The sequence below is a fragment of the Maniola jurtina genome, chromosome 2, assembly GCF_905333055.1.
Source record: "Maniola jurtina chromosome 2, ilManJurt1.1, whole genome shotgun sequence".
NCBI lineage: Eukaryota > Metazoa > Arthropoda > Insecta > Lepidoptera > Nymphalidae > Maniola > Maniola jurtina.
This window is the reverse complement of record NC_060030.1, coordinates 3,009,944-3,034,599: the sequence shown is the minus strand read 5'-3', so window position 1 is coordinate 3,034,599 and position 24,656 is coordinate 3,009,944. Positions and strand designations below refer to the sequence as shown.

Sequence of the window (24,656 nt, the reverse complement as noted above, 5' to 3'; positions counted from 1 at the left end):
AGTGTAGGTACCGTACTTAAACACAAGCATGAGCCACACGTTTTCGTGAATTTCAAGAATTTACTTTAAAAGTACTGAAACCAAGCAAAAGCAGATCAGATATATGACAGACTGCTCCTGTGACAGCGATGTTGAATTCTTTGATTTTTACGTCACTCGCAACCCACACTCTACCTAAATCGTCTAGTGAAACCGATATACACACTACTAAAAATCGTTATAAAACAGATGGCTATCCTAACTTATAGGTAAGTGACGGGGGTCAACAAAAAAAAAACACGTAGGTATTTTCTAATTACTTCACTTTATTGCACCTATGGAAGTACAGTTTTTACTAATAATTTTCGATGTTCAAAATCACCGGTATTAATATCAATAATGTTACGAGAGGTTTTAAAATTTGATGTCACTGAATCGATTATTATTTTATAATACATATTTGGATGAAACTATAAATATTATATAATCATGTCAGTTTTATGATTACCATATAACTGGTTTAGCGAGAACATAGTACATTTTAGATCATTATTTATATTATAACATCGTTCAACAATTATTGTGGAAAACCTTACAAAACATTACAACTATTACAAGTACCCATTAAATTGCATTTTATTCTTAAAAAGAACAAGGAACTTATTACATCTAAGTACATACTCTTATATTATTTGTCGTATACTTTAAAAGCCTCCAAAACGTTTCCAAATAAAAAAAGTACAAAATATAGTGTACATAAAAAAATAATGTCAATTTGTACAAATTATGCGGCTGTATGTACATTAATTATTATTTATTTCTGACTAATGACATTCGGTTACAGTGGTATTTTAGGCGCGTAATATAAACTCGAATCGATAAGGATCACCTTTTTTTTAAAGAAAAAAAATGTGTTCAAAATATTAGTCAGTAAAAGAAAATGTATTCATTTCTGTACCTCTAGTAAGAGATTGTTTTTAACCGAATTTGGTTTTCCGAATACAGAGTTTCTTTATGCATCTAAAACAGGGCCCCTAGTGAAAAACATTGTAAATCAAAATCGGTAACGAAAAATGTTACGGAAACTGACGTAATCCGCAAAACTCTTACTAGGAGAAATTATTTGCTGTAATTTTATCAAGCCTAAAACTATTATTTACTTATATTCACATTTAATTCAGAAATCCCGAAAAAGAGGCAAGAGTGTAATTGACTTTCGACAAAGGCAAAGTGAAATCGTTGTAATCAAAATCATTTTTCTATTACATAACTATTCATAAATTATTATTATAAAGCATTGCATTAACAGCTAACATTTATAAAAATAAGTTACTAAACAAAAATATTGTCATGAGTATTTTGTGATGCGAGTGAGCGGTAAGTATTATTAATATTTAATTATATAATGTCAAAACAAGTTAAAAGACAGTATATTTTACACAAAAATGACGAAAGGTACAAACTTTGCAAAAAAAAAATAGTTTAAATCGATAGAATAAAGTTACATACAACAATTCGATTATTACAGCAATAAGTACTAGAATCATATATATTATCATGCTTTTTTTATTTCATGTACCAAGCCAATCAATTAAATAATAGTATTTAAGTATGGTCAGTGATATGTGCAAAATCGATTATTTGACAGATGATCATGATATCGATTCCATATTAGAAATTAAAAAGTAATCGATTTGATACAAACATGATAAAAATTAATAGTGTAATTTTACTCTATCGACAGTACCTAAATAACCGATTTTGAAAATGCCTTACTTAATTTTACACCAACCCTTTTACTAAAATTGTTACTTTTTGTAGATTATAGACAAAAGTCATATTAAACATTTCGGCAAAATTAAAATTAATAGTATAGACTTCTAGAGTAAATTATTATGTATTATCAGTAAATTGTAACACCGGAATGTAATTCTTAAAATAGTTTTGTTACATACATAAAACAGGAACATTACTAATAGAAACACGTCTTTATAACTACAAAGAATAAAGATAGGAAGACGAAGAAAGTCTTAGAGACGACCAATTTTATTTTATTACAACAAGAAAATTAAAGAATGAACCTACTGTCCATATCAATTGAAGTTACAGTTTGGAAAATTCCAAGAAAGCAGGATTTTGATATAACTAACTTCCAAATTCATTATTCAGTTACAGAATTCTTCGTTCCTAGTCAAACTCATACGTCTATTTTGACAAAAAATGGCTAATTTGTAAAAAAAATGTCTTATTTGTGTGTTACGTATTTGTATTCATTATTATTATAGTTAAGGAATGTTTATTAGGAATAAAATGTTTTAATTCATAATTTATTTTGAACTTCGCTTAGTAAGTAATAATGTTTTAAGTATCATACAGTGACGTAAAACTTCTTTAGGTGGTACTTTAAAGTAAAACTGATCTTATATCGGACGCGACGGGGAATAACGCGCGTATTCTAAATGTTTGACAAACCAAACAACTGTTTTGAGGCCGCCATATTTAATTGAGGTTTTTAAGTAGGAAGTCAGTATTGTAGTTGGCTAATGTCATAGCATAAAAGCTCGATTTTTTATTCACTACAGCTGACTATTAAAACTACTATACTCTACCCGCGGAAAGAAGATAGTATAAATAATAATTATTGCTCTCTCTGTTACGTAATCCCATACAAATGATAGAGGCAAAAATCGTAGTATCTGTTTCAACGTCAAAGAAGTTTTACTTCAACTGCGCTTAAAGATTACCGCACTGTTTTTTTACGCCTTCTTTATTGCTATTACTCACAAATACAACTTTTCTGGGTGAAAATTAACCTTTTAGTCAAAGGATATTGGCGTCAACAAAACTATTCGTTCGTAAAACGTTCCGTGAAATACATCTACGGCGACGCGCCCCTTCCACGGCTCTCGAGTCTTATCTCATACAAGAGAGATAGTATTTACGTAATAGAAAGAGAGGCGCTTGTTAAATTTTAGGCCACAGTGCTATGTGAGCTAAAATGCACTTTATTGCGTTGCAAAAGTCACTGTTTATTTGAAAGTTATTTCAGAGCGAGCCTTTTGTACCTGAAAGGTAGTATTATGTATTCTGGGATAATACTCACTTAGCCCTTTTCATTCGATATCCAAATAAAGGATCCCAAGAATCCGCAATATTGAATTTATAGCAATTTTAGCCAATCAAATCAGTTAATTGAACTGTAAAGAGTAACAAAGAAGACAGACAAGGATATGAAGATTCAGATTAATTGCATCTCCTAGAGATATGTTGGAGACACAATAGCGTCGATTCTGATGCTTTTCTCTAAATTTTAGAGTATCTACATCTTGTTCTTTTTAATATTGCTAAAAAAGGACGGAAAATGAATTTTAAATTTAAACACTCAAAATTTTAGTGCATTTAAACAATAGGCTCACGACTGGCACGCCACTGTCAGGAAGTTTGACAGTTCTAAATTAAATTAGGTTCGTCTGTCCTTTTCTTATTACATTGGTAAGAAAAAGAGGCGAATACTCTAAAATTTAGTTGCGTTCAGAATCAGTACCAATATTGTCATAAACGTTAGAATATTCACTGGAATTGACTTCACAGTGTGGACGGCTGCGGGGGGAGACGCCTGCTCCCTACATCACCTGGAAATGGAAAAACGATCAAATCAACTCATCATCATCATCGTGATCAACCCATCGCCGACACACTACAGAGCACGGGTCTCCTCTCCTCTGAGAGATTGAAAATAAACGTTTTAATTTTTTGCTCTTAAAAAAGTCTATTTTCAATCATCTTGTTAAATAAATACGTAGGTAGTATTTGGTCTCGAATATTGGCATGATTATTGGAGTGAGATGGATTTTGGGCCATAGTCTACCACGCTGACTAAGTGCGAATTGGAGGACTTCGCACACGGCGTCCGTACCATCGTACAAAATATAACACATTTTTTTGTGATGTAACCACAAATTCATGGTTTTCGGATTTTTCCCTTTACTTGCGCTATAAGACATTGCTACCCACTTTTCATGATTCCAAGTCAACGGGAAGTACCCTGTAGGTTTTGATTCCCTTGATGGGGTTTGACAGTCAGACAACGAAGTTATCCTAGGAGCTCCTTTGAAGAACACTAAAAAGGAGAAGAAAACATATCTGAGAGTTATTCCCCACCTGCAGTATCTGGCTGGCCTCGAAGGCTGTGCCGGGCAGCAGCACGATGGGCGCGGCGACGCGTCCGGCCTCCACGCACACCATGTTGGGGAACTCGTCGTCGCCGAAGTCAGGGATCTCCTTCGCGAACTCCGCCCAGGGGTTCCAGATCACTGCGAACAGGACCGGACCATTCATATACTTCAACGAATGTAACTCGTGCCAATAAATAAATAAATCGAAAATGGCGGCATTATAGCTCGTTCACACAGGCTGCTTAAGCGTTGCGTAGCGCGTACCATTGCGTTGTAATGTATGAAACATGGCATACCGCTTGGGTAAAGCGTGGACGTATGCGTAACCACCGGGTTAGGGGTTTTTATTATATTTTATTGTTTTGTTATTATATTTTACTGTACGACTGTTGTTGTCGATGCACGCTGTGACTGCCCGTAGGTGGAGTTGTACGAGAACTATAGAATTTAAGGAATTTTTAGTTTGAGTGTGTGATTCTGTGGGCGGTTCTAAACCGTTCTAAACTAAAGGCAGGGCTCACCAGTGTCGGGGAAGTTGTACTTCTGTATCCTCATCTTGCGTCCGCTGACCACGTTGGTGATGATGTGCTCCTGCATCGTGTTCTGGTAGATGCGGTCCGTCCACTCGTTGATGGTCACCACCTCCCGCGTCTCCTGGTACACCGCGCCTTCCCGGGTCTGGAGTACGAACAAAAATTATACATAATAAAACAACATACAATTCTAAGACTATGACAAAAATACGAGTATATACCTCGAAGGGTCAAAGTAGTCAGTACTTTTAGTGTTAGTTGTTTTTCGGATGCTTTATGCCGCGTTTGAACGCTCAATTCCTCACACATACAATCTCTGATCGCTGCGATCAAGTCCATTTTCGTACAGCGATGCAGCATCGACGCAGTTACAGAATCGCTGATCGCTGTTGCTAAAAATATCGTGTGTGCTAGGGCTCTAAAGCTAAGCGATTCCGTGTAAAAGTCTGCGGGATTCCGAGAATACGCTCGCCGATGCTAAAAATATCGTATGTGCTATAGGATTCTAAAGCTAAGCGATTCTGTGTAAAAATCAGCAGAATTTGCGATTAGGTTCAAAAGGGTTAGAATCCAAAGCCGTAAAGCCAGTGAAAAAATCCGCAAATCAGTGACAATCAAAGCACGTGTGAAGTACAATTCCTCACCTTGTCAATGAACATACAGCCGTGCATGCCGGTGATCTGGCAGCGCCGCACGTCGGGCACTTTGAAGTAAGTGTGCAGCAGTAGCTGGCAACTGAACGTCAGCTCCTTGCTCGGGTTGTACACGCCTATATTGAAGTGCAGCTCCTTCTCTCGTAAGATAAGTCTGTATGTCAATCTGAATCTGCAAAATTAATTATTAATTACTAAGTGACATGCCACAGCTTCACTCGGAATTTTTAAAAATTGGTGAGGAGGTAAAATTTTCAAAAATCCTGAAACGCATTTCTTTATTTTAACCAAAAGCCCAAATGAATGAATTCGTCATCTATGAGGCTGAATAATGCTTCGACATCGCCGCTTGGCAGTTTCTCTGGCATTTTCTCCACGTGCCAGCGCGCGACCGATCTCAGCTGCGGATTTACGTAAAAGTACTAACTGAAAATGCCACATAGAATAAGTGGATTCGTCATCTGTGAGGCTGAAAAATGCTTCGATGTCGCCGCTTGGCAGTCTCTCTGGCATTTTCTCCACGTGCCAGCGCCCGGCAGAACTAAGCTGCGGATTTACGTAAAGATACTAACTGAAAATGCCACATGGAGTGCGTGAACTCGTCATCCATAAGGCTGAAGACTGCCTCCACGTCGCCGCTTGGCAGTCTCTCTGGCATCTTCTCCACGTGCCAGCGCCCGGCAGAACTAAGCTGCGGATTTACGTAAAGATACTAACTGAAAATGCCACATGGAGTGCGTGAACTCGTCATCCATAAGGCTGAATACTGCCTCCACGTCGCCGCTTGGCAGTCTCTCTGGCATCTTCTCCACGTGCCAGCGCCCGGCAGAACTAAGCTGCGGATTTACGTAAAGATACTAACTGAAAATGCCACATGGAGTGCGTGAACTCGTCATCCATAAGGCTGAAGACTGCCTCCACGTCGCCGCTTGGCAGTCTCTCTGGCATCTTCTCCACGTGCCAGCGCCCGGCAGAACTAAGCTGCGGATTTACGTAAAGATACTAACTGAAAATGCCACATGGAGTGCGTGAACTCGTCATCCATAAGGCTGAAGACTGCCTCCACGTCGCCGCTTGGCAGTCTCTCTGGCATCTTCTCCACGTGCCAGCGCCCGGCAGAACTAAGCTGCGGATTTACGTAAAGATACTAACTGAAAATGCCACATGGAGTGCGTGAACTCGTCATCCATAAGGCTGAAGACTGCCTCCACGTCGCCGCTTGGCAGTCTCTCTGGCATCTTCTCCACGTGCCAGCGCCCGGCAGAACTAAGCTGCGGATTTACGTAAAGATACTAACTGAAAATGCCACATGGAGTGCGTGAACTCGTCATCCATAAGGCTGAAGACTGCCTCCACGTCGCCGCTTGGCAGTCTCTCTGGCATCTTCTCCACGTGCCAGCGCCCGGCAGAACTAAGCTGCGGATTTACGTAAAGATACTAACTGAAAATGCCACATGGAGTGCGTGAACTCGTCATCCATAAGGCTGAAGACTGCCTCCACGTCGCCGCTTGGCAGTCTCTCTGGCATCTTCTCCACGTGCCAGCGCCCGGCAGAACTAAGCTGCGGATTTACGTAAAGATACTAACTGAAAATGCCACATGGAGTGCGTGAACTCGTCATCCATAAGGCTGAAGACAGCCTCCACGTCGCCGCTTGGCAGTCTCTCTGGCATCTTCTCCACGTGCCAGCGCCCGGCAGAACTAAGCTGCGGATTTACGTAAAGATACTAACTGAAAATGCCACATGGAGTGCGTGAACTCGTCATCCATAAGGCTGAAGACTGCCTCCACGTCGCCGCTTGGCAGTCTCTCTGGCATCTTCTCCACGTGCCAGCGCCCGGCAGAACTAAGCTGCGGATTTACGTAAAGATACTAACTGAAAATGCCACATGGAGTGCGTGAACTCGTCATCCATAAGGCTGAAGACTGCCTCCACGTCGCCGCTTGGCAGTCTCTCTGGCATCTTCTCCACGTGCCAGCGCCCGGCAGAACTAAGCTGCGGATTTACGTAAAGATACTAACTGAAAATGCCACATGGAGTGCGTGAACTCGTCATCCATAAGGCTGAAGACTGCCTCCACGTCGCCGCTTGGCAGTCTCTCTGGCATCTTCTCCACGTGCCAGCGCCCGGCAGAACTAAGCTGCGGATTTACGTAAAGATACTAACTGAAAATGCCACATGGAGTGCGTGAACTCGTCATCCATAAGGCTGAAGACAGCCTCCACGTCGCCGCTTGGCAGTCTCTCTGGCATCTTCTCCACGTGCCAGCGCCCGGCAGAACTAAGCTGCGGATTTACGTAAAGATACTAACTGAAAATGCCACATGGAGTGCGTGAACTCGTCATCCATAAGGCTGAAGACTGCCTCCACGTCGCCGCTTGGCAGTCTCTCTGGCATCTTCTCCACGTGCCAGCGCCCGGCAGAACTAAGCTGCGGATTTACGTAAAGATACTAACTGAAAATGCCACATGGAGTGCGTGAACTCGTCATCCATAAGGCTGAAGACTGCCTCCACGTCGCCGCTTGGCAGTCTCTCTGGCATCTTCTCCACGTGCCAGCGCGCGACCCGCGCGAACCCGTGCTGCGGCCCGAACGCCCATTGTCCGAACTGAGCTGCGGATTTACGTAAAGGTAATTTTGAATTACAGGAGGAATCAATTCAATCCTTTCCAAATGGATACTAATTTGACCTGGCTTATTTGAATCTTTTAAATCCAATTAATTTGCAAAATGAAGAATTTAAACGCTAATTTGTGATTGTTTGCCACGATTCTTTAACAAATGATTGGTCTTATTGCTGTTAATAATTTTGCTTAGTGACAAGCAAAAATTTTGGTCTAATTGACCATATTACTTTAGTAATTTTGGCAAACAAAGCTTTTGGTCAATTAAGTTTGGTTTGCTATTTTTGTCAGAGCAAAAAGACGCTTTTGTTATCACATTAAATTAGCTGACTCTGAAAAAGTTCCTGATATCCTCTGAAAAGATTTCTGATATATATTCAAATGCGCAATAACTGATATTTGACAGTGATTACTGATAATATTAAGGCATATATGCTGAAAGTTGTAGTTTACAACTTTGGTAAAGTACGAGTACGTGATAGCCAAATGATTAAGGCACCCCATATTCGGGAGATCAGGAGCTCGATCCCGGGTACATACCTCTAACTTTTCTAAGTTACGTGCGTTTCATGCAATCAAATATTATACTTCCTTTAATGGTGAAGGAAAAAATCGTGAGGACACCTACGTTCCTGATAGTTCTCCATAATGTTTTCAAAGATGTGTGAAGTCTGCAAATCCGCAGTTGGCCAGCGTGGCGGACTATGGCCTAAGACCTTCTCATTCTGAGAGGAGGTCTGTGCTGTGAGTGTGTGGTAGTCCGGCGATAGGTTACCGGGATGATGACTAAAGTTGAAAATAAATAAAATATTAACACTTACGAAACACAAACGGTATTCCTCCTCGTATCGCCCTCTTGCCATCGAACACAGCCTGTTTACTGAAACAAAAAGAAATAAAAATTTTAGCTACGTCGATTTTAAACAAGAAAACTTTATAAAGTATCAGTCATTCATTCCCGTTGCAAAAGGGTTCAAAGAAGATTGTCGGAATACCACAAAGTTCTAACCGAGGAAAAAGTTTAAGCTTGCTAAATTTTCTTACAAAGCAGTTTCAATTAGGGCTAAGATGAGAAAATACTGTTTCGCAAAAGTTTATGGCAAGGCTTCAAACATAAAAATATTATATTGAAATTCGTAATATTTTGTAGTAAATCTTAATCTCTTACCGCAGTTGAAAATGTTGAAGACAAGGTAGAAAAGGAAGAGGTTTTCAGAAAATAAGGATTGATTCAATATATCTACCCAATTACATGGTAATAGATTTGCAAGCGTAAAATACTTATAAGTTTCCTGTTATGCTCAAAAGCAAGAACCGGTATGCTGATCATTCAAATAAAGGAAACTACTGACTCAGAAATTAAGTTAAAAAAAGCTCCACCGATTTGATTTCCGACTGAGTGTAATTTATTCGGTATGAACTAATAATTTTCAGTATTATGCATTAAGTCAATGGTATTATGCTTAAATCTTAATAGAGCTGAGTGGAGTGACTCTGAGAGAAATGAAGTTGCATCTATACTCATGCATAATCTGATATTTTTAAAGCATGGATGAACAGGCATCTTCTAGGCAAGTAGCTCTTAGTTCCAACTTGACCTCGTCATTGCTTTCCACCAGATGTAATTGTAGATAAGCGTAATTTTACCATGAATGAAAAAAACATTCAGACTTAAGTATATCGACGTGTGGAGATGAAGACAATGCCATGCGAGCCGCGACAGTTCAACTGTCGTGCAAAGACACCAGCAATACTATTTACTTTCCAGCTCACGTTTGGAACAAGATCAATTTTAGCGGTTGCATTCCAACGCGGCTGAGGGACTCTGCAAAAAGCACCCTTATATTATAAATGCATCAGTGGTCAGGTCGGCGACGCGACAAAAACGGAGCCCAGCAAGCCGCGTATAAATTATTTATGCCATTTTTAGCATTTCGGAGCTTGTGACGAACGGACAGGCGACGTCGATTCTCGGCAGATGTCACCGTACGAAACTCGCATATTCGTATTGCGGGATAATCTGACCAATTTTTACAACCATTACTCGCTGCATACCTTTTAATTAACAGAATCCATTCGCAGTCACGACTTATGATAACGTAGTAGTTTTTACTCGTTTACATTTTTGCTGAAGCAAATAAGTAACAAAGGCATAACTTGTACTTAAAGATATTTAAGGACATGGCTTTAGCTGACTCATCCGACGAGTTCGAATAATTTCTGCTTAAGTTTCAAGATTAAATTAAGTGTCGATTCATGTACAGACTACAGACTGCAATTGGTGAGAAATAAGTAAATACCAATAGATAACTGCAACAATATGGCTGCGATAAATAAATCTCTTAACACCTACGTTATTGTTAACTCTATAAGTTATTGGTAAATTGAGCAATAGGTACATGTACTAATAACAAAGCAAATATTAATTAAGGTCTACTAAAAGTAGATTTTATTGTTGGTAAGAGATTTATATTTTCTCTATATTCAATCGAATTATATGCGAAAAACTACAAAATTCATATGCTAAGTAGTGCGAGACGCATCCCATTGAAAGCCTTTTAAGAATTATTCAAGTTTTTTTATTCACTCAAGTTATTGTGCAACTTAAATTAACAAATTTCACAAAAGGCAAGATATTCGTCATTATCACCTGAACCAATCTTTGAGCGTTAAAAAAGCGTGTTCAAAAAGATTATAGGTACTATAAAGATAAATAATAATTAGCCATAATAACTGCACTATAAAAAATGTAAACATAAATATTAATATAATAGAGATATGCAACAGAACTTGAGAGTAAAGGTGAAAAGGACAAAAAATGACAGGCGCTATGACAATTAAAAAATATGTGCTACTTTTTTAGCTTAAATTCCTAGTTATCTGGAATTACATCGTAACAAACGCTTTTGTCCTTCTCATAATAAAATTTGTTAGTAAGAGGTGCTTAATAAAGCGTTTTTTTTTTTTTTAATTAAGCATAATGTCATTTATAGTTATCTAATATGGCCATATTTTAGCTGCTCAAAGTGGGACATTGAAAAGATGAAGATTGAGAAATACCTAATCACTACACATATTCTCAATGCGACTGTGTGTTTATTGATTTATCCTTGGTTGGTTGGTCCTCCAATCATGTCGCAACGGAGCAACAGATCAATGTGATTTTTTGCATGGTTAAACCACCTAAAACCTTAACATAGGCTACTCTTTAACCCGGAGCAGAGTTTCCACGGGATTCTTACTAACCTAAATCCACGCGGATGAAGTCGCGTGCTTCAATAAAATATATGACCTAAAATAATCAAACTTGAAATGCGAAGTTACAAGACATGAAATTATTTTCATGCTTCAAAAAAAGTGAAACGACACAAATACTCGTACATATTACCTATAAGAACTAAATCGCTTGAGTATCGAGCGCGAAATTTTTGAAAGCTCCAATGAATAATGTAGCGCCAGGCAGAACAGTTTTTGTATAGTGAGAATTTTTACTGTTCCCCGGGAAACTATGAGGATATATCATAAAAATCATTACAATGATCTAAGTTCTAACCGAATTCTACTATTGAAATCATCAAAAAAAGTCAAATCCGCGTTAAATTGAGAGTTTTTCATCCCTTATGCTTTTTCAAGCGTGTTAAAAAGGGGATAGTCTGTCCGTAAGCGAGACGTATGGCCACATTATCTATAGTGTGATTAATATTCTGTAAGTGTGTACTCGTTAACTGCAGGCAACAGCTACAGTGTCGTTAGCAAAGTGAATTACTCCTAACGTAATGTCAAGTGCGTGTGCTTATTATTATATTATGTGTATATCGGTGCACCCATCTTGATATTATAATGCAACCTGTAATTTATGATTCATTGTGTTGGTTACTATGCTGATGGAGTTTTTTACTTATAATTCAATTATTTTTATATGTATTATTAAGTGCCTATATATTTTGTTCTGATTATTATTATTTTAAGACACTCATCTTTATCGATGACTCGGTGATGCCCGTGACTGCATCCGTGTGGAATTTTTTTTAATTCTTGGGGAACTCTTTGATTTTCCGAGATAAAGTAGCCAATGTACTAGTACTCACCAGGTCTTTAGGTAAATTGATGCAAAAAATTACGTCGATCCCTTGCCTTGTTGAATCGTTATTGAAGGACAAACCAACAGACCCAATTTCGTATTTGTAATATAAATAGTTGGATAGGATATTTGTAGATTTTTCGCAATCGAACGCGAGGTACGTATGAAAATATGTATATGAATAGGTATACCTACAATGGACGAAAATGATAACAATACTGCATCCATGATTTTGTAAAAATCATGTACAGTCGAAGATGATCGATCGCGATTCGCGATTTTAAGCTTTTTAAGGTACGGGAATTCCAGAAAATAGGCGGGACTAGATAAAGTTTTAATTAGGGATTCCAGCTGGAATTCCTTCCAGAGGGGAGGGCGGAGGGCGGCGGTCGACTGATACATTCCCTTCGGCATCGGCCGAGTTTTTACCTCACCGCCCGAACTCGTTCCGTCCCCGCCATCTCCTTTGGAAACAATGGCTATAGAAAATGTAGCTATGCGGATCGATTCCTTTGCTGCAATTATCGACAAAGTGTTTTAAGTTTTAATTAGCCTTTGTGTTTCCTGAATTAATTCCGATAAACGAAATACGTATCGGCATTGCCTTATTGCCAGCGGCACAGTAGATATCCAGTTAGGATAATCGAATAATAAAAAACCAGTCAAGTGCAAGTGGGCTCGCCCGTACCATCGTAAGAACACTGCAAGTTAATATGATTTAGTAAATTATTTTTTTCGTAAATATTTTTTTTTGTGATGTTACCACAATGTTGAGCCTCAATAGCTCAACGGTTATAGGAGTGGACTGAATTCCGAAAGGTCGGCGGTTCAAACCCCAGCCGTTGCACTATTGTCGTACCCACTCCTAGCACAAGCTTTACGCTTAGTTGGAGGGGAAAGGGGAATGTTAGTCATGATTAAAAAATTGCTAGTATTCTTTAAAAAAAAAAAAAAACAAATTCACGGTTTTTGGATTATTACTTTTACGTATGCTATAAGACCTACCTACCGGCCAAATTTCATGATTCTAGGTCAACGGGAAGTACCCTATAGGTTTTCATGACAGACGAACGGACAGAATAGACAACAAAGTGACCCTATAAGGGTCCTTTTTTCTTTTTGAGGTACGGGAGGTACGGAACCCTAAAAAACACTACGATGATACTCTTAAATATCTTCTATCGGAGGATGGCAATCTAGGGCTTGTTGAACTTTATAAGATTGTAAGAAGACTAAGCTTATTGTTAATTATTATTATTATAGATAGCAAAATTTGAACCGAACAGACAGACAAACCAACATACCGACAAGAAAGCGAGTGCATTAAAACGTGTTAAAACTCATTTTCTAAATTGAATCAGATGAAAAATTAATCGTTCATTTTAGAATTACAATTGGATATCTGATGCAAAAGTCACAGTTATTGGAACACTGCATATTTATAATTACTACTTAATGTTGCTTAGTGATTGATCAATTTGAAGGTTGACAGTAGTTAATCATCGCAGGCGCAGGCGTTCATCCGTTATGACGAGTATCGCAAAAACCGCGCATCGAAACAATGTCACAGCGACTCTCAGCCTATTGTTTCGCGCTTTCATGTGCCCATCTAATGCCGAGCAGAGATGTACTTCTCAACATTGTTATGAGCTATGTTCTCGTGAGATGCTTGTTACTGTAAGCTTCTGTGATACGTACACTGGGAATGGTTATTCTTGGTATTTGTTGTTACATTTATGGTAGAAACATTTGCACCACCTAAGCGATGTACCAATGCCCGATATATAGGTACAGAAGTTGTGAACCCACCGAATCCCGAACAGAGATGCTCTCTCAGCATCGTTATGGTGCCGCCAGACGCTTGCGACAAACAGCATACAGCAAGCATTAGCAAACACCACAGATGCCTTGCATGCTAATCGCAGCGCTTCCAAGCGTTAGCAAGAATATCAAACAGCCGTCCACATGTTATGTTAGTGTTTGTCGCAAGCGTCTGGCGGCACCATTATAAGCTATGTTCTGGGAGATGCTGTTAACGCGGCGGTCTCCGTTTTCGTCGATACTAAAGTTTACTAAAATGGAAATAAGTTAGGAACGCATGGATCGAAAAATTTGAAATTAATATATGATATTTTTCATTATATCCCCTTGGATTTGGTCCGATTAAAACATGATTGGACAAACTTTCCTCGATAGAAAAAAAATCAGAAGTTTGGTCTAAAACCTTAGACTTTTGGGTTTTTCTCTTTAATGACAAAGCTCTTAAAGACGTAACTTTCACCATAGGTGTAAAACAATCAAATAAATAATTCGGTCCGATCATTTCACAGTAAGTGCTATATTTCAAATTATATTCTAAATTATTTGATTTCACGCTTCCTCGCTTATTCTCTTCAAATCGCGTACAGAGCGAGTACAAAGAATTTTCGACCCTATTGTTGAGTCTTATGGGCCGTAATTACGTTATCTTGTCAGTCATACCCGTCGCCTCAGCGCGGCAGGACCTGTTTCGGGTTTCATAAGCATTTTGTCATACTGTAATTGTACAGAATGCCATAGAGTAGTAAATTCAGTACTATGTTATAAAGTATTTTTATTTAGGATTTTTCTAGATTTTAAGATAAGTTTATATTGTGCATTTATTACATTAAAAAAGTAATTATTTTAAAAAGAATGCAGTAAACAGTACATTGCAGTGTAGTGAAGCTAATATTAGGTCATTATAGACCAGGACTTATAATTTGAAAATAAAAATTAATTAATCTGAGTGCTCTATTCCGGTAGCTCAAAGATCAAAAACCAAACTTGTAAAATGCATAAGTATTAGAAGATAAGATGGAAAAAAACTTTATTGATATCAATTTAAAGGTTTTTAGGGGAAAGTACTAATTATTATGAAAATAAGATGAGAGGAGACCGCGTATAAGCAAGCGTAGTGTAGGACGTCCTCCAGCACGATGGACTGATGATATAAAGCGGCTGGCGCTCTTTAGGGAAGGCCCATGTCCAACAGTGGACATCCACAGGCTCATAATGATGATGATGATGATCATGATTATTATGAAAATGACATCCACTTTCAAGTCCGAGATGTTTATCCAAGGTGTTATAATTTTTAGTTTCTTCACTTGCTATGCAATGATATCATTTATTAGGGTTCCGTACCTCAAAAAGAAAAGCGGAACGCTTATAGGATCAATTTGCTGTCTGTTTGTCTGTCTATCTAACTGTATGTCTGTCTATCTGTCCGCCTGTCAGTCTGTTTTGTCCGTGTGTGTTGTGTCTGTCAGGAATACCTATAGGGTACTTCCCGTTGACCTAGAATCATGAAATTTGGCAAAAACCATAAATTTATGGGTTCATTAAAAAACAATGTGTTTCAATTTTCAAAGTAAGATAACTATACCAAGTGGGGTATCATATAAAAGGGTTTTACCTGAACATTCTAAAACTGATTTTAATTTATTTTTAAGCATAATAGTTTTTGATTTATCTTGCAAAATGTCGGAAAAATACCTGAGTATGGATACGGAAACTTGGTGCGCGAGTCTGACTCGCACTTGGCTGGTTTTTTTATGTATATACGTCACTAAGTAGTCAATAATAAGTTTGACCAAAAATTGCAGTGTCATAAATGTTTTATAGATCAAAAAAATAATCATACTATTAAATATTCCTTCAACTTAGACCTTATTGTCACAGCTTAAAAGTTGAAAATGTGCAAAACAAAATTTCATACGTACTTAATACTTTTTCTCATAAAACTAGTTCAATTTACAAGAAATGAAAGATCCTATTGTGTTTGCCTTTGTCAATACAAAGGATCTTTGTGGCTTTTGTGTTTTCACTCACGTATACTAACATTAAAATATCTATGTTAAAATATTCGTTGTAAAACTTACCTTATGCAGTTATTCTTAAAGTATACATTAAATTGTTATTAGGACGAGAGTTGCTTCGTTTTGGAATGCCAAATCAGTGTATCAATTTTTCTTGTTTTGAATCGAAAGGTAAGAACAGTAATAAAATGTAACTACTGAAATCGTTTGTTCGTAGCTTTTATAGGTTCGTGAGAAGTAGTATTGTTGTATGATAATTTGGTCAATTTACAGATCAAATTTCTCAAAATCCTGTCTTAGTGCGGGTCTACGTTATAAAGAGAACCAACTGCACCTTTTCAAACTTCAAAATCCCATCAGGACCAGTCCTGGCACAATTGTTAGTTAGTGGTAGTACATTTTCACCCCCACTTTTTTCATATTACATCCGTTAGGTCAATTTTTTTTCGTATAAAATGTAGCCTATGTTACCCGGATCTTTACGACAAATCGATTTACACCTCATTCATCAAAATCAGCCCAGTAGTTTCGGCGCTACGGTGGAACACACAGAATCTGGATACAAACACACACACATACATATACAGACTGCTAAAATCATAACTCTTCCTTTAGGCTTTGCCGCAATGGGGTAAAAAAACAGGCTGAATTGAGAACCACCTTCTTTTTGGAAGTTGGTTAAAAATTAAAAAGGGAGCAAGCAACAGACCATTTAGACTATTTACTTTTCCAGACGTTTTAGATACTATCTCATTCAGCGTTTATGTCATCCAACTATGTAATTTGACGTCTGGCTAATGAGGTGTTCTAATCATACAGACTATTCACAATTCCAGACGTTTTGCTACTTGTGCATTCTGTTTTTATGGCGTACAGCTAAGTTGACTCTCTGCTGACTGGGTAATCTGCTTTGATGTCATCTAGCTGAATTGTCTATTGGCTTACTAGGCACTTTGCTTTCATGTCAGTCAACGTAGAATTGTCTTTTAGCGAAAAGGTAATGACCTCTTTTTCTGGATGCCTAATGATAGGCATCCAGAAAAAGAGCTCAGCTTCTGAATTAGAGAACATAATTACTACAAATTCAAAATTTGAATCAATGGCCCGAATCTGAATATAACAAAAAAGCTATAAAATATTTTAATCTCTGTCTTGACTTTGTTCAGTATCATATAAAAACATTTCTCCAGCGCTTTGACTTTGAACCTTAACGTAAACAGTTAAGTTAGCGTATTGAATGTGTACATACCTACTTATGCTCTTTTGGAATATTTCACCTAATTAGTTAACTTTTATGGCTATTAGCTCCGAGCGGGCCGGTTTGACTGTAACCATATTGAATAAACAAAAACAAGGATTATAAACAAAACAGCTTTTTATACAACACGAAATATATTATAATGTTATCCTGTTATGGCTGCAGGTGCATATAATCTCTTTCAGGTGTTTTTGCACGCCTAGCGCGTGTGATATTTTTTTACTGTAAACGTTTTGATAATATGAAAAAATAGGATTTTACGATCTCGGTAATTAGTGAAATGCAATAAATAGTTACTTGTGTAATGTCCGTGCTAACTATATTTTCATTGAATTTCAGTTGAGTGTAATTTCTATAATCTCAGCATCTATAATAGCAATAAGATATAGAAAATATAAGATTTACCTATAAATGTAAGTAATTAGGAATGATAGTATTATCATTATCAATAAGTGAAAATTTCAGAAACTTGGACTTGTCCATGCTATAATCTTTTATCCATGTGAAGTATCTTCTTTCAAGGCCAAATGTAATGGTCACCACAGTAATGACCAAAACTGGCAGATAGGGGTTTATAATGAGAACGTTAACGTAAAATAGACCTTAACCGCCTTGTTTTATAGCTCAAATTAATCCATTCATGTATAGCCAGTCAGACAGAACCAGAAATTAAAATCGGTGTAATTGAATTTAGGACCTTAAGTCAAGGTTATTTAGGCCCATTTTAATTTAATGTTACTCTGTGTGTGTGATCTCATTCTATGAAAGTTGGTGAAATGTTAAATCTCCTACTATAATAAGCATACAGGTTGAAAAAGACACCTATTAGCATGATTGTAAATAGATCTCATTCATTATTTCTCGTTGTTGACAAAACAATAAAAGTACATTATAATATTGTTTTTTTTTTTATCAGTGACTGTTTACTAACTAATGATAGTAACTTGGCAACAGTGTGCATTAAAATCCATACTTTACTAATATTATAAATGCGAAAGTGTGTCTGTCTGCTACGTTTTCACGGCCCAACCACTGAACCGATTTTAATGAAATTTGGTACAGACTTGGGACACATCCCGGAGAAGGACATAGGCTACTTTTTATCCCGGAAAAATGAAGAGTTCCTACGGGATTCAAAAAAACCGAAATCAACGCAGGCGAAGCCGCAGGGATCCTCTAGTAGTATATAAAACAATATTTAACTTGTACAAATATTTTTTATAGATACGCAATGTTATATATTACAATAAAGTAACCCAGCGAAGTCGAATGTAATCGATTCTGATGATACCTACAGATTAATTTTTTTAAATAAATTTTTAATTATTTCATAATAAATATTTTTTATCACTATAACTTTGAATTTTAAACTTATACATAACTTGACTTTTTACTCCATCGTAAACACTGAAGTGGGGTGACGTAATGATTAAATGCAGGAGCGATGTGAAAATAATAATCTACACTGTGGCGATGCGCAACCGGTTCAGGGGCGTCTAAGAGAGATGCCGATACAATGTGTATCGCCATCTCTAGATTTGAAATTATACCTGGAATATACCGTCCCCTTAAGTGCCATCTTCGGGTAATACGTATACTACGAATGAATATTCTTGTTATGTGATGGTTCATTTACCAATACCCGATATGTACAGAAGTTGTGAATCCACTTAATGGCGAACACAGATGCGCTTCTCAACATTGACATGAACTATGTTCTCGTGAGATGCTGCTACTAGCTTCTGATGATAAGATACGAGTATGGTGGAAACAGCGGTGGATGATACGTTGATGGATGATAGAAGAGAGTGAAAGAAGAAGACATGTTGTGCCGACCCTACGTAACGTGGGATAAGGTCAAGAAGATTTATGGTGGATACATTTTCTTTACCCCATACAACGACGTAGGTACCTACCGACAATTGACGTATACCGTAAACCTAGCCATGTAATGCAATGATAGGCTTCTACCGGCTTGTTTACCAGCTAAATTCTCGTAATATACTGCACTATGCGTATACCGCGAATAACTAGTCTTGATAGACGAATAGCTGCCTATTCTTGATACTTGGCGTTACCAATAGCGTATTTCCTGCCATCGGTCGCCGTAGTCCATGATCACCACGACAGACGGTGGTCTTAACTGATGCAGAATGGTAATGCTTTTCTTTATTCTATCTAATGGCTATTAATGAACTCACTTATCAACATTGTTATCACTTTATCAGCAAAGTTTTGTGAAATTCATCTACAATTTCAAGTTATGGCAACTAATAATACAGATTATGACGGATAATTGGTAGCTAAAATACTCATATAAGATTTTGCTTCTAAACAGCACCATAACGAAACGCTAAACTACTTTGGGTTTGCCCAAAATGGCGATGCCAAAAATAAACATAAAATAAATATACAATTTAACACCCGTAAAGGCTCTCAATCATAATAAGAAGCTCATAAATATAAAACGGAATATAATTATAACCAACCAAGCAAATTAGCAATGCGTAGGTACCTACCTACCTGCCTACCAAAGGGCGTACGCAATTGCCACGCCAATTTGTATTTTTAGCTGGTCCGTTACATCCAGTAGCTTGGCTATTGAAAGATAAGCTCACAATGTAATTACACTGAGAGTAATGAATAGAACCTGTTATCCATGAGTGGTATTCATTAATATACCGACCGGCCCATATCCATTCGCGTCGGTACGATGGCGGGAAGTTATAAAATTCGAAAAATTCCACTCTCAATAAAATTGCAGAGTCAATTACCTGTAGTTGTAAGTTTTATCAAATGGGCTGGGGTACAAAGAACGGAATTAGGTTATCGGAGCAATTATAAATGTCGAAGATGTATATCATCAGGCTAAGCTGGCAATTTGCAATAAGTAGAATACATAAGTAAGTAGGTCTAGGTGCACCAATTAATGTTTTTTTAACCATTTTGAAACTTCCACTAAGATAAAAGATAGCTTATGGAAGTCATGGTCAGCCGTACAAAATACAATTCTATAGGTACTATATTATAAATGCGAAAGTGTATATGTCTATTAGGTACATTTCCACAGACTATCCACTTCCATATTGGCGAAACTTAGTACTTAGGTAAGAAAGAAAGAAATTATGTTCATTCATAGAGACGTAACATTTGACACCACACATTACCTACACCTAGAATAGGTGTACGGCTCAACATAATGCTTTGGGTCATAAGTGCAAAACACGGAGACGAATATAGGTTACTTTTTATCTTGGAAAAATCAAAAAATTCCCAAGGTTCAAAAAATGTAATTCACGCGGATGAAATCGCAAGCATCATCTATTACTTAACTTACATAAAATACTTATATGGAAAAACTGACTGACTGATCTATCAACGCCCAGCTCAAACTACTAGACGGATCGGGCTGGAAGGCATGCTGATAGCTGTTATGACGTAGACATTCGCTAAGAAAGGATTTTTGAAAATTCGAACCCTAAGAAATGGCGGTTTGAAATTTGTGTAGACACGCGGAAGAAATCGCGGGCATAAGCTAGTGTACCTATAAGATTTGTGGTTTTGAGCACGAGACAATTGAGTTCTTGGAAAATCTCCCAATTAGCACAGGCGGCAGTTGGATATTACGACACTTGATTAGAATTAATAAAACAAATGACATAGGTAGGTACGATGGAAGCAAGAAAATACGAAGAGCTAATAACCTAACTATCGCAATCAATAAACTTGACATATGAATAGGATAACTTTCAAGTAGTACCTACGTGTGAACATGAGAAAAATAATGTAAGATCATCGAATTTCGCACACTAGTGCAAGTCTTTCAAATTGTGGAGTCATTGCTTCCAATTAGTCTCAAATTCAACTTTGGCCGCGTAATGAAGTGTGGCTAATTTGTTTAAGAAAAACGCGTTCAAGTGCACGCAGCTACTGTCCCACCCGTGAGATATAATTCCATACAAGAATCCGGAATGTCTAGAAAGTTCTTCTCACAATTAGAAAACAAGTACCTAATTTAAAAGTTTTCAAAACAATTCCGACTGCGGTTTGCACTGATCTTTTTCAGCCCGCACATTAAAGCGCATAAAATCCACCATTATGATTTTTCAAGAATTGTATATACCCAGCGGCTCTCGCGTCTTCAAGACGAATCTAATGTTGTATCATTTATCAAAATCGGCAAAGCCGTTGAGTAGTTACGAGCGGACATAGGAACGAGCGTAAAAAATATATGTACAGGTCAAACACATTCCCTCCTTTTGGGCTTCGCCGCAGTCGAATGAAAATACAGTAGGCACGACAATATTAAAAATGATTATAGTTATAGATATGATTGTTTTTATAAAATTGTGACAAATCGTGGCGTCAGGTGAGACTTAATATTCTGTCATCAAGATAGTATTAATGAAGAAACTCAATATCAAATCACAATTGAAAGTTGATCTGATTTACCGGATTGAATGGATAAAAGTCAAATATCTATACAAGAATCCGGAAATTCTTGTAAGCTTTTGCACAATTTTATTAGAAACAAAAATACAACATGAGAGTTAGTAATAATGAATATGGATGTACTTGTCTTTAAAAAAATTGTGAAAAATCGAGGCTTTGCAGTCAATATCGTGAACAGCGAAATGACAGTTTTTTTGGTGAAACTGAAAGCTTTTATCTGGTGTCACGAATTTAACAGGGCTCTCTCCGTCACTCGTTTCCACTCGTTTCATACAATCGTAGTTCCCATTTCATTTGAATATTAAGCAACCAAAGTCCATGAAATTTTGCAGACATATTCTAGAAACTAATATCTGTGTCTGTGGTGTTTTAGATTTTTCTAAAAATATGTAGTTTTAAAATTACAGAGGCTCAAAGATTTGTATGAAATTTTTAAGACCGCGTAACTTTGAAACCGAATATTTTAACAGAAATCTGGAAAACCACAGACATATATTAGTTTCTAGAATATGTCTGCAAAATTTCATGGACTTTGATTGCTTAGTATTCAAATGAAATTGGAACTACGATTGTATGAAACGAGTGGAAACGAGTGACGAAGAGAGCCCTCTTAAGATTTAGTAGGTACATATAGAGATCCGTGGGATAATAAACAAAAGTAGGTACTCGTAGTCATCATAACGCAATCAAAAAAGTCAGTAAAATACTTCACAAGTCTCTTTTACAGGCACGCCTTTACTAACTAAAAGAAATACATCAAGAAAATGAGGCGGATTGGATTGCAGACAGGAATAAAGATTAAACTTCCGACTCAAATTCATATTAAGTACCTTAAAAACTGCATTGGAAGTTTAACGAATATTAAAATAAAGTACGGTTGATATGTTGAAAGGCGTTTGATCTAATAAATTTTATGTTCCCGATACCACGTTACGATACAAGAAGCGCAGTTAAACTTGGTTAAAGTACTCCAGAGTTAATGGCTTAAAACATGTTACTTTGACATATTAAAAAGAGCCCATAAACTGGTTTAAATAAAAAAAGAACTAGGTAATAAAGGTTGCTACTGCAGAAACAAACAAAAAGTGCTCGTAAAAATATGATGCGACACCCGACATTGTAGGCTGGAGGGTGCAATTAGGTTTAGATTCAAGGGATATCATTACATTTTATGATGATAAAAATTTACAATTACCTGGACAAATAACCTTAAAGCGTAGGTATGTAATTTTAAAATGCGAATATAATTGCTATAAAACATTTTTTTCGTTAATGAATTCCGACTCGTTAACGATTATTTATTAAAAGAGAACACGAAAGATACTCGCAATTTTATATTAAAAAGATCAAGTCGTATTCATGTAACAAACAAATAAAAACACTCTTAAAATCTTACATTTTAATTTACCTAGTACCTACCTACGCGGGAAATTATTTTGTTAATGGATTATTATTTGAATGAAAAACTGTAAAATTTAATTATAATTACAGAAAAAAATCATCTTCTACTAGATTTCTTAACACTAACATATCAAAAAAATAAAATTTAAGGTTTAAAGAATTAAGCGTGGAAGATGAAATCAGTTGAACGACCATTGAAGTATATTCCGATGTGAACGACTGAATAATTTTATTTATATTAATTTATACCAGCTACCTAATGCCCAGCATGCGTTGCAATGCCTCAATTCTTTATTTCGAGTTACTTATTGTACATTGATGGTACTATAACAGAATTCTTCTAGCAAGGACCAACAACACATAATATTGTGTACTATTTATTATGTTACATAATTTAAATATATAAACCGGTCAAGTGCGAGTCGGACTCGCATAAGAAGAGTTCCGTACCATCGTCGTACCAAATATTTTAACATTTGTATATGCAATACTGCAAAATAATAACAACAGCGGCATCTATATGAGATTTAGTAAATATCATATAGATGGCGCTTTAGTAATAAAACTCATCTTAATTATTTTTTTGTGTGATGTAACCACAAATCGCGGTTTTCGGATTTTTTCCTTTACTTGTGCTTTAAGACCTGCTCACTTGCCAAATTTCATGATTCTAGGTCAACAGGAAGTAGGTACTCTACAGGTTTTCGTGACAGACACGACAGACAGACAACAAAGTGATCCTATAAGGGTTCCGTTTTTTCTTTTGAGGTACGGAACCCGAGAAGATTAGGCATAATTTATTAAGATAAATTATTTTAGATGGAGAGAATATTCAACAAAAAGAGCTCAAATATTTATAGAAAGAAATAAGGACAAGCCACTACGTCCCTCAGCAACTAGACCACAAGTCTCAATTAAGATTGTGTTAGGTACAGAGAATAATTGGTATATGGAAAATAAACCAACTTCCTAACACAAAGGTTACATATCACATTGGTAACCTTCGATGTAGCCATGGCCGTAGATTGAATTTTGAAAGTGTTTCGAGTTTCCGACTCTATCCAGCAGCGTAGGCGCCAAAACAGCCGCACGTGCTCGGGCACACAGATTTTGAAATGCTTGTCTCTAATCATACATCTACATCGTATTTATAAGCCAAATTACTATGTACAGAATTATCTGTACATCTAACGAGACAAAACTTGATAAATTATATCTACTTATTTATTTCATAGTGAGCTTCAGGTCAAACAAAATTAAGGTTAGATTTGAATCAGAATCTTGGACTATGAAGAAGATACTTAGATGAAATTTAAGAGTAGGTACGCTAAGCTTTAAAGTCTTATTTATATACTTATAGAGATGTTTCACTATCCAGCCATAAAGACAGCCAAAAATTTAGGAATAAAATCAAGAGATTAAAATTCAAATAAGTATTTTCATTTCATATTGACGAACTTGGGAAATTATGCTATGTCAAGTCTAACATGTTCGGAACGTAGATTCTAATGAGAGGAGACGACAAGAAACTCCATTTCATTTTATCAATAATACCAAAAATAAATCCCAAGTATCCACTCTGATTTAAATCCTGTCGTAGCCCAAATACATATGGATATAATAAAAAGAAAGATAATACGAGTTCTGACCCACAGAAAAT

At 36.9% G+C, this 24,656-nt stretch overlaps 1 protein-coding gene across 1 annotated transcript in view; it reads right to left on the bottom strand.

Moving 5' to 3' along the window:
- Positions 1-285: 285 nt before the first annotated feature.
- The window catches only part of LOC123871028 (glucose-6-phosphate 1-epimerase), a 51,524-nt gene continuing 27,153 nt past the window's right edge, over positions 286-24,656 (bottom strand). Inside the window, exons 3-8 of the mRNA XM_045914568.1 lie at positions 8,787-8,845; positions 7,798-7,954; positions 5,332-5,512; positions 4,676-4,832; positions 4,141-4,292; positions 286-3,611 (exon numbers count right to left, since the gene is read on the bottom strand). Coding sequence (XP_045770524.1) covers positions 3,603-3,611; positions 4,141-4,292; positions 4,676-4,832; positions 5,332-5,512; positions 7,798-7,954; positions 8,787-8,845 — 715 coding nt within the window. The 3' untranslated portion in view covers positions 286-3,602. The remainder of the gene's footprint in view (positions 3,612-4,140; positions 4,293-4,675; positions 4,833-5,331; positions 5,513-7,797; positions 7,955-8,786; positions 8,846-24,656) is intronic.